The 11,880-nt window shown below is 39.1% G+C and overlaps 1 protein-coding gene across 1 annotated transcript; it reads right to left on the reverse strand.

The window, feature by feature from the left end:
- Positions 1-972: 972 nt before the first annotated feature.
- Positions 973-9,100, reverse strand: LOC133799857 (calpain-type cysteine protease DEK1-like). Its single transcript, XM_062237849.1, has 5 exons — positions 8,982-9,100; positions 8,272-8,354; positions 8,045-8,100; positions 1,442-1,537; positions 973-1,350 (listed from the first exon to the last, which is right to left on the reverse strand). The coding sequence occupies exons 1-5, from the start codon at positions 9,098-9,100 to the stop codon at positions 973-975; spliced, it is 732 nt and encodes a 243-aa protein (XP_062093833.1).
- Between the last annotated feature and the right edge of the window lie 2,780 nt (positions 9,101-11,880).

An 11,880-nucleotide genomic window follows, 5' to 3' on the forward strand; every position in this document is an offset into this window, starting at 1 on the left:
AGATACCTATTTCATCAGGAAGCTCACCTCCACCAATCTGGAAAGAATCCGAATCAACAAAAGTTGTAACAAAAAAATAACAATATCAATACTTACATAAATCTTTCAAATGCTTGTTCTGCCTATTTATTTAAACAAGTAAAAATGTATTCAAATTTGCAAGATTCAAGAGAGCACGGTTTATAGTTTGAGATTTACCAAGCAAAGTGGTTTCTTAATTTGAATATTAGAGGCCAGATGCATTCCACCAACTGCGATTAGAATATTATCGCCAAGCTTGAATTATAAAAACCACCATCATCAGCAATCATTCATGACCATGATATCACCCAATTTGAGTCATTTGCAAAAATGACTTCGATGAAAAAGTTATATCTGCAAAACAAATTTTCAAATAAAAGAGATTCTCTTTCTGTTCCTATAAAATATATATGGATATGTGCAGCATTTCGATAATAAATTAATGGAATTACACTGAGCGACCATAAAAGACCATCACAGTCCCTCAATTACACTGAACGAATGATAGTCAGCAAAATCAATGGGAAATTTGCTAAACTAGTAGGAGCAACCATAAAAGTTAGTTTGTTAATAAATATATAGTCAATTTTTTAAAACTCTCAAAATCAAAATCAAAATCAATGAGGTTGTTTTTGGTAAATTTAAAAACCAACCTTGCAGTAGCAACGACTGAGTCAATGTTGGGGAAAACGCTAGCTTCAGATTCTTTGAGAGAGCGATCAACTCGTAGCCAGAGTCGAGGATGACATGCCAAATAATAATAATGCCCAAATGATGCTTTAAATTTTGTAGAACCTTGCTTCTCACAACAACAAAGTTCTTTCCCCATGAAAATTGGAGTAAACAAAATGTGATCAAAGCAAAATGGGTAATGAAATCGATTATTTAAAGAATGTAACTTGACTGTCAGTAGTTTGAAGTGCTGCTATATACATACTATACTATACTGTACTATTCTATACTATGTATCACAGCATGTATATATGTGTCAATATCCTCACCAGCACCTCCAGTAAGATCTACAAGAGCATCCTGAACTAGCCCACCTTCTAGAGCTTCATAGGAGCCATGAAATTTGGCATATGCCTTCTCCAGTAAGGAGACCCATAGTTCTTTTCCCATCCTGCTAGTGGAAAATGCTGGCTTACCCAGCGATTCACATGGATTCCAATCATAAAAAACAACAGGAACCCACTTGCCCTTAATACGGAAACGAACAGCATAGATCCCCTCATCGTTGTACTCTGGAGTAATAATTACTTCTGATATTTGTGAAACTTCTGTTAAAACAGCAACAACACTCATAAACCAGCAATCACCCAATCCACCCTGTTTCAAACACAAATAAACCTATTATAGAAGAAGTTAAGCAAAGAAAAATGTCAGTGTCAAGTTGTAAAACAATCTGGACCTGACAAACATCAGAAGGATTGACAACCCCATTAAATAAGCATGGCCGAGCATCAAGCCAACTCTCCTTTTCTATATCAGTAGGCCTCATCCAATCAGAAATAACCTAGATAACAAGAAAATACAAAAATTAGAGATTAAGAAAATAGATTCAAAGTACCAAAAAAGAAAAAGGAATATTTTTCATAAACTTTCCTGTAACTTTTGAGGGGTATTGTCTGGATCTACAAATAATGATTGATCACTTGGAGGGAGCTCGTGGTCAGTAAAATGTATTTCGCCCCTTGTAGTAAGGGCCTCTTTGACAGCCAATTCAACTGAAAGCATGCGCCGATTGATCTCTTCTTCTGTTTCCATTCAAGGCTTCCTAAACCTTCTCGCAAAGGAATCTGGATGGACCATGTCAATCATCAGAGAGAGAGGCAGAACGACTGGAAATGAAGTGAATGAGAGACGGAGAAAGACGACAGAGAGAGAGGAGATTTGAAGTCGAACGACTGGAAAAAGTAAGGGATTGACTTCCGAGACCCCGTAGCCAAAGAAGAAAACGGGAGAGTTCGAACAATGTAATTAAAAAGGAATTAGCTAGGAAGAATAAATTACCGCCATTTTTTTCTTTTACCACATATATTTATATATATATAAATAAATAAGTATATCATAATACTTTTTGAGTAGTATTATATTCTTATATTATGAAAAGGGGTATTTGGTATAGTGTGCTGCCATAGGGTCGGTCAAGCCTAATATACATCACTCCTTCCTATCTTCTTAAGATGCAAACCTTGACATTAATATGTCTAGAAACCTTCCTTAGGGGGGTGGAAACAAAGCCTCCTTGAGACCCTATTCATATCTCACAGTGTTGTACTAATAATGGAGACCATAGGTCACATTGAGATGTTCACCTTCTCCAACTTACTATTTTAGAAATAATGTGTTCTATTAATCTTATCAATTAATTCTAAATTAATCACAAGTTAATTAATGACCCTATGAATGTAAATAAATAAAAAATACATTCAATTATAAACAAGTTTGTTTCTACAATTAATGTGATCTAGATAACTACCCATTACATTCATCTAACTTTACGAAACACTTTTTAAATAAAGTCTATTATCTTAAAGGCCTATAATAACCATTGCCTTTGCATGGACCCCATATACCTATGATATTTGTTCTGAGGGCTAGAGATCTATTGCAAGGAGGTTGCATAGGATTCTTAGCCAATGTGGTTGACACCACTCAGGTCATGCTAGTGAGACCAGAGGAGACCTGACTAGTCTGTGAATTTCTGGATATGTTTCCAGAAGATTTACCAGGGTTGCCACCACACAGAGAGATTGAATTTGTGATAGAACTGGCACCAGGGATGGAGCCAGTGTCTAGAGCACCTTACAGAATGGCCCCAGCAAAGTTAAAAGAATTGAAAGTATAGTTGCAATAGCTGTTAGACTTAGGTTTTATCAGACCTAGTATCTCACCATGGGGTGCACCAGTTCTGTTTGTGAAGAAGAAAGATGGTTCTCTTAGGATGTGCATCGATTACAGAGAACTGAACAAGTTAACAATTAAGAACAAGTATCCTCTGCCAAGGATAGATGATCTGTTTGATCAGTTGCAAGGTGATAGGTTATTCTCAAAGATAGACCTTCATTTTGATTATCATTAGTTGAGGTTCAAGGAGGGAGGCATACCAAAGATTTCTTTTCGTACTAGATATGGGCATTATGAGCTCTTAGTCATGTCTTTTGGATTGACTAATGCCTCAGCTACTTTCAAGGATTTGATGAACAGAGTGTTCAAGGATTATTTGGACCAGTTTGTGATCGTCTTCATTGATGATATTTTGGTTTATTCTCAGTTAGAGTCAGAACATGAACAACATTTGAGATTGGTTCTACAAAGACTGAGGGAACACAAACTATTTGCAAAGTTCAAGAAGTGTGAATTTTGGTTATCTCAGGTAACTTTCATTGAGCACATTGTTAGTAAGGAGGGGATTAAAGTAGATCCAACCAAGATTGAGGCAGTCATAGATTGGCCAAGGCCATAGAGTTCTTCAGAGCTTAGAAGTTTCCTTGGACTGGTAGGTTATTACAGATGTTAAGTGGAAAGGTTCTCATAGATTGGTACTTCATTGACTGGGCTAACACACAAGAATCAGATGTTTGTGTGGTCAGACAGGTGTGAGAAAAACTTCCAAGAATTGAAGCAGAGCTTGATTACAGCTCCGGTTTTGAGTCTTCTAACATATCAGGAGAAGTTTGTGATATACTGTGATGCCTCACATCAGGGTTTGGGCTATGTTTTGATGCAGTCAGGGAAGGTGATTGCTTATGCCTAACGTCCGCTAAAAGAATATGAACAGAGTTATCCCACTCATGATTTAGAGTTTGCTGCCGTGGTGTTTGCATTGAAGGTATGGAGGCATTACCTTTATGGGGAGAAGTGTAAGGTCTACACTGACCAGAAGAGCCTAAAGTACTTCTTCATGTAGAAAGACTTGAACATGAGACAAAGGCATTGGCTGGAGTTTGTAAAAGATTATGATTGTGAGATCTTATATCATCTAGGAAAGGCCAACGTGGTAGCTGATGCTTTAAGCCGAAAGGGTCCGGGATAGATTTTCAGTACGAGGCTGATAGCCAACAGTTAGCAGAAGATATGACTAGAGCTGGTATAGAATTGCTAGTAGGCCAGCTGGCCAACATTATGCTACAATCTACGTTGTTGGAGAAAATTAAGGAAGGTCAGTTGGGTGATCCACAACTGATCAAGATTACAGAGGATGTTTTAGCTGGAGTGTCCAGAGATTACATAATGTATGAGATGGGCTTGTTGAGATACAAGGGTTGGATATGTGTTCTGTTAGACACTGCTATGAGGCGAGAGATTTGGAATGAATATCATAATACTCCTCATTCTTTGCATCCAGGCACCACGAATATGTATTAGGATATGAGATCACTTTATTGGTGGCCTGGGATGAAGAGGGATGTAGTGGAATATGTGGCTAAGTGCTTGACATGTCAATAGGTCAAGGTTGAGCATCAGAGGCCAGCAGAGATATTGCAACCTCTAGACATTCCAGAGTGGAAATGGGAAGACATCACGATGGATTTTGTGGTGGGGTTACCTAGGTCTGTTGGCCAACATGATTCAATATGGGTTATTATGGATTGCTACACCAATTCAGCTCACTTCTTACCAGTGAGGACTACTTATACAGTTGACAAGTACATAGAACTCTATGTGAGAGAGATCATGCGCGTCCATGGAGCACAGAGGTCGATCGTGTCAGATCGAGACCCCACTTTCACTTCCAAGTTTAGGGGAAGTTTACAGAAGGACATGGGAACACAGTTGAATTTCAATACTTCTTATCATCCTCAGACAGATGGACAATGTGAGAGGACGATCTAGATATTAGAGGACATGCTGCGAGCATGTGTGATGCACTTTGGTGGATCCTAGAGTAACGATCTACCTTAGATAGAGTTTTCCTACAGCTACAGCTATCAGTCGACCATTGGAGTAGAAACTTATGAGATGTTGTATGGTAGGAAATGTAGATCTCCCATTCATTGGGATGAGACAAGAGAAAGGAGATACATGGGTCATGAGGTAGTTTAGAGGACCAGTGAGGCCATTGAGAAGAATAGAGCATGGATGCTCGCTTCTAGGAGTAGACAGAAAAGTTATGCAGATCTGAAACGTAGGAACGTGGAATTCCAAGTGGGAGACTATGTTTTCCTTAGAGTCTCACCATGGAAAAAGGTGAGAAGGATTTTGAAGAAGGGAAAGCTGAGCCCTAGGTTTGTAGGTCCATTTGAGACCTAGAAAGGATTGGTCAAGTGTCGTACAGGTTGGCCTTACCACCGACATTGTTGGTTGTGCATAACATGTTTCATATTTCAGCTCTTCCGGGGTATGTATATGATGTTACTCATGTTTTGAGTTACGAGGATCTGGAGCTTGAGGCCAATCTCTACTGAGGAATAGCCAGTCCAGACACTAGACAGAAAGAACAAGGTCCTCAGGAATAAAACTATACCTTCGGTTAATGTGTTATGGAGGAACAGCCAGGTCGAGGAAGCGACCTGGGAGACGGAGTAAGATATGTAGAGTCAGTATCCTGAGCTGTTCAGGAAAATTTTGAGGACGAAATTTTTTTAAGGAGGGGATAGTTGTACTAACTCAAAATCCCTAATGAGGTTTAATGGTTGGATTAGGAGGTCGGGAGGGCCATAATTGATTTATTATGCAATTAAATGATTATATGTCTGATTATGTGAATTATATTATTATATGATGATAAATGCATGCATGTGGGTCCACTTTTCATTATAAGGGAATTTCGGTAATTTGGCCCTTTGAGGGCATATTTGTATATTTTCATGCATCTTGGTGAATTCTTGATGAGGCTACATTATTATGTGGATATGTTCGAGCTATTTCGCATGGACGATCTTAGAATGTAAGTTAGCAGTTTAGTCATAACGCGGTAAATTTCCAGGCTCGGGGTGAGTCTCGGGGTAATTTGATGCTTAGTACATTACTAGTCATTAAAGGGTAATGGGTAATGATTTTATTATTATTTGAGAATATTGGGAATAATCCCAATTGGAGGACGTTAATTATAATTAACGGGAAAGACGTGAAAGGACGATTTTGCCCTTGGTGGCTGTTAAGGAAATAAATTAGGTTTGGGGGCATTTTGGTCATTTGACCTTAGGATATATTTAACTAAGGAAAGTTGTAGAAGCTTAGGCACCAAAAACATAGCCCTTTCCTTCCTCTCTCATGATAATCATTCTCCTCTTTTCTTTCCATTGAATTTTGAAGCTAAAATTGAGGATTTGAGTTAGGAAATCAAGGTTGGAGCTTAGGACTTTAGTTCAGCCATTGAAGGGGATATAAACCTAAGTTTAAGGTAAGAATTCAGCCATGAATTTTCTGGTTTTTGCTCTGTTTTGAAGTTATTTTGAGCTAGAACTTTTGATTATATTAGTGATCATTTAAGGTGGTTTTTAATGATTCAATGCTTGGGTTTTGATGTCTAAGACATGTAGAACTGGTTTTTGGGTTCATTTGTGGGTTTGGTTAAGGTTTGGGGTCAGTTTTTAAGGTTTGAAACTCGGAGAACATGAAGAGAAAAAAATTAGATTTTGGGAACTTTGGTTTTGGTGCTACAACGCCTATAATAAGGCGCTACAACACTGGTCAGGGGTTACCAGCTCTGCCTGTAGCTCTTGGAAGGCAGCACTACTGTTTTTCCAGGGCATGCTTTTGGGTACTTTTTAGGGTTTTGGCACGAGGGCCCGGGGGACGATTCCACCACCATGTTTGGTGGAATTGAAGGTCCCAAGAGTGCGAGATTGGTTCCGGGATTAGGTTTTGGAATTCAAACTTATTGAGACACCATTTATTTTGTGACTAGGTGATCGCTAAGCGCTAAAGGATTGATCATTTTCAAAGGGTCGTTCTTTTACATTACAATGACCATTTTGGAGTGTAAATAACTTTGTAAACGTTTTTATGGGCCTATCTACAGTTTTATGTCTTAAATAAAATATATCCATTCCTTTTAATAGAAAATTTTCCAGTATAGTTTCTTACTTCGGCCATGTTCGAGGTTAATAGGGGTCTTTAATAGGCCGAAACAACAATACTAGGTTTGATTAGAGATAATGTGCGTAAAAAATGGGTAATTTTTTGAGTTTTGAAAGGGGATCACCTATGTATGCGTAGAAGTTTGAGGAGTATTAAGATCAGTTCTGGGTAGCTTAAAGGTTACAGTTCCCCGACCGGGTTGTCATTAAACTGCCTTCAAAAAGGTATTATGTCTGACACGCGAATCTCGATGTATCAGGGGATTTCCTGAGCTTATAGCGTGTGGCTATTGAACGTGCGTGGACACACGCGTTGTTGCTAGGAGATATCTAAGCTCGTGAATTTTTGAGTAAATCAAAATCAAACCCTTGAGTCACCGTACATTTATCATTGTAGCAAGGTTTTGTCTTAGGTCGTCTCTAACACTCCAGTTTGTCATCAGGTGAGTTAGATAATGGCCCGTCCGAAGAAGTCATTCATGAGCTTCTCTTCTTAAAGCAAGAATAAGGGCAAGCAGATTGTGTCTGAGACTGATATTCCCCAGTTCGGTCTGGTAATGGATATGGAGATCGTAATTGACCCCAACGCCTTTTTTGAGACTGAGGGCATCGAATCCTGATTAAAGACTCAGGGAAAGATAATTAAAAGTATTTTGAGCCACAGGATCCAATTGGGGTATGAAGGCCTTGTTTCCCGAACTCCATTGGAAGGAGAGCGGAGGTGCATTCCACTTCAGGATGACTTAGGCGCCTCGAGTGACGAGCACCTGAAGGTAGGTGCCTTTCTCCCTCTGGACTAGTACTCCATGATTTTTTTGAACTACGTTGAACTGGTGCCATTCCAGCTTCCCCCCAATTCATATCGACTTTTGGCGAAGCTGAAATATTTATTTTTGAAACATGAGTGGGAGGTCCCCACCCCTACCGACATCATGCACTTCTTCCGCCTCAAAGACAACCCTGAACAAAAGGGTTGAGGTAATGGTTTCTACTACCTCATCAGATTCCGCAATATGGCCTCTGTCTTTGACCTCCCCTACCATCCAAATGACTACATAGATCAATTCTTCATGTCAAATGGGTTTTTGAACTGCACCTATCGATATTTCAACCATCCTCATAAGTTTATCAGCTCTTCAAGTTTTTTACTTGAATTACTTTTTGACCAAGTTTAAACATATTCTAATATGTTTGTACTGCTGGAGTTCTTGCCACAAATCACCTCCTACCGTGATCCCTGTCCTCATTCCCATGAGCTTGAAACTATCATCATCATCCCTAGCTTGTACTGCTGCATTGGTGAACCTGCCCATATATGCTTCCAGGGACTCACCAGGTTGTTCTTTTATGTTAGCCAATGAATCGGCCTCAACACGAGTATCCTACAAAGCTCAGAACTGTCTCTTAAATCGGAAGAGAATTCTTCCACGAGGTGATTGAATGTTTTTTGTACATGTTGAACCACAATCTGGCATGTCCGGTCAGAGTTGCAAGGAACAACATACAACAGAGGTTAAACCTGACATTGTGGGCCATCATTAGTGTATTGAATGTTCCGAGGTGATTGGAAGGGTTAGCGTTTCCTTCATATGTGGGCATGGTCGACATCTTGAAGCTAATAGGATACGGAGGTACTATTAGGTTTGGAGAAAAAGGCTCAAGCTTCTCAGCGGAATCACAATCATCGACTCCTTTTCCAGATATGAGTCTCTTCATTTGTTCTTCCATCAAGGCCAGTTGCTCGAGGGTTGGATCCTTTGCCTCTAGTTTATTTGGGAGCTAATCACCAGTCCCATCATATTGTATGCATTAGATAGGTTGTTTTCCCTCCAAGCTTAAGATTGGTTAGGTGGGACATTCCCATTGTTGCGTATGATAGACGGATCTCACCAATGCTGAGTATAACTATAATCATCGTGGGGAACTAGATACCTCATTTGTGAATTCAAATGATCATGTAGGTCAGGATGTGGGTCGGAGTGAAGACTTTGTGCAGAGCTCAAATGATTCCTCATGTCGCTCTCAGATCTGTCTGCACGTTGGCTCTCCATCTAGTAACTTTCGTTCGCAAAACATACAACCTGTTGCTGGGATCAAGGACGTGGATTATTAGCGCGATGTCGTGGGAAAAATATGTCTTCTGAGGGAGGAGGATTTCTTCTACTATCCCATTTGCAGGCAAGGTGGTTTCAAATGTCGAATCGGTGACGAGGGGTGCATTATCGGTGAAGCTATCCTTATTCCACCAGGGCGCACTAGGTTAGCCCATCTCTGTTCTACCCTGATCTCCTGGGTTTGAAAGTAGAACTTGTTCATTTCTCTATGTCGGAGGCTCTGATCGTGGCACAAATGGATTTATAGGGGTGTTTTGTCTCCTTGAATTGGTCCCAGCTTGCTCTGTTGGGTTGTTCTTAACATTCCTTGAAATCTGCTCAGAAAGCGCAAACCTCGAGGTCACAGTTCTAACCGATCAACTGACATGGGTTCGATGGCTCCTATGAGGATTAGCAGGTTGAGTATTATGTTGATTCTGCTCTGGAGGTATGGAGCTTGGTGTTGCAGTTCTGACAAAGCATCTGAGATTGGGTCAGTTATTCATGTTGGACCTATGGGACTTAGTTTGCCTCGTTCTCATATTAACATCAGTTGTAGGAAGGGATAATAACACCAAGATATCCTCGATCTTCTTGTTTGTCCTAGCAAGATGGCTCCTTCATTCGACATTTTCCATCTCAATGGGTGTCAGGTACACCAGATGGGTTTGGTGGGCGTTATGCTGAGTTTCGGGTATTGTCTTGGCCCACATGTTGCTTTCAAGGGCCTTTCCAGCAGGAACGACTGATGATGCGCCTCCTGATCACCAGGTTATTCCATTTCGTTGTCATGCATAGATTGAGTGACCACCATGGTATGTTGGGTGAAATTTTTGTGGGAGATTAAGCACTAATATGATCTCCATGAAAGCAACAATCTATTTTCAGATTTCTGAATCCATTGTTGGTGAAAAACCACGTCAATAAAATTGATTTCTCTGAAACAATTCATATAAATAATTAAGACAATTGTAAATAATCATGTTTCTAAAAGATGAATGATTAATGAGAAACTGTGTGGGGCTTCATGAATGTCATGTAATTGACTAATGCATGATCATGTTATCAATCAAATATTAAATAATATTTATTTTAAAAAATACAATAAATAAACAATAAATGATTAACTGAGTACTATTGTGTATTTCTAAATTTACAATCTTTGAAAGAATAGAAATAAAATTACAAAATAGCCTTTAAGTTGTTTGGAAGACTCTAAGAATGCTTTTCCTCTATTTTAGGCTTTCTGGCTAATCCTTAGGAATTTGATCGGCCCAACTAATTAATTAGAAACTAAATTTGTAACAAATTTATGTAATTAAAAATAAGTTTTAAATAAATAACCATTTTTTGTCATTTTTTTTAATTTAATCAAATGCAAATAATTATTTAAACTTAAGATAGGATCTTAGCCAACTAAAATATATATTATTTTTCTAATAAATATAAAATTAGATAATTAAACTTTTAAATTCAAATATTAAATAAAAGATAATTACACAAAAATAGGATCTAACTTTGGGACAAGGAATGGTGCCCTAGAGTTACTAGGGTCAGCGACAGAAGGGGAGCCAAGGGCTCAGCATGCCTCAGCCGCAGGGTCATTGCTTGGGACCATGTGCGCATAGGTAGGCAAGAGGTTGGGCACGCAGGCAGGTGCAGGTCGCTGGTGCTCGGTGCATAGGATGTGCGCAGGGGGCTGAGGAAGCGAAGGCTCTGGCCATGTGCCTGGGAGCTGGTGCGCAGAAGCCACAGGGAGCACGGGCTCTCCTGGTGTGTGCAGCTAGGGCTCTGGCCACGGCTTGGTGGCTGCTGGCGGTTGCTTGGGTCCTTCTTTCTCTTTTGTATAGAATTTTCATATCTTAATTGAAAAAATAAAATTTACAAAATCCTATGTCCTTTATGCCTTACACAAGATCTAGAAATTCAAATTCCTAACCCAATAGCGCCATATATTTAACGATCCATTATTCAGCCATATATTATAAAAAAAATCGATCCATTCAATATACATATAACAAATGGAAGAAACGCACAAAACATTTAATATATATAGACATGTAGACTGCTCTCGTACAAATTGTTGGTACTAAAAGTATAAATCAGAGTTAATCAGCGGAATGGGTCTTTTTAAAAAATATAATAATACTAGTCAGGATCATACATATATATATATATTAAATCGCATACAAATAGATTACAGATTACCTCTTGTAGTCAATCAAGTATCCTCGAATCTTTTTATATTAAATCAATGATCTTCCTATCCAGATTTTGAAAGCTGACACCTTGATCTTCTAGGCCAATTTACAAGAACGTGTGTGGGCGCATAGGACTCAAAATATTGATTTAGGAGTCTATAGATGTACGAAATACATGGGATCTAGAGAGGTTTGATTGAGAGAAGATGTATTGAATAGTTTTTCATGTTTATTATGCTAGTCGGACTCTAAATGATTCTCAGCTGAATTATGCTACTATAGAAAAAGAGTTGCTAGCTATTGTGTTGGCTTGTGATAAATTTAGACCGTATCTGATTGGTAACAAAGTGATTGTCTACACTGATCACTCTGCCATTAAATACTTGATGTCAAAGAAAGATGCCAAGCCCCGCCTGATTAGATGGATTCTTTTGCTTCAAGAATTTGACATGGAGATTCGTGACAAGAAGGGCAGCGAGAATGTGGTAGCTGATCATCTCTCTAGACTTGAGGTGGAGGAGACTGAAAATAAGAAAG

The sequence above is a fragment of the Humulus lupulus genome, chromosome 9 (genome assembly GCF_963169125.1).
Source record: "Humulus lupulus chromosome 9, drHumLupu1.1, whole genome shotgun sequence".
Taxonomy (NCBI): Eukaryota; Viridiplantae; Streptophyta; class Magnoliopsida; order Rosales; family Cannabaceae; genus Humulus; species Humulus lupulus.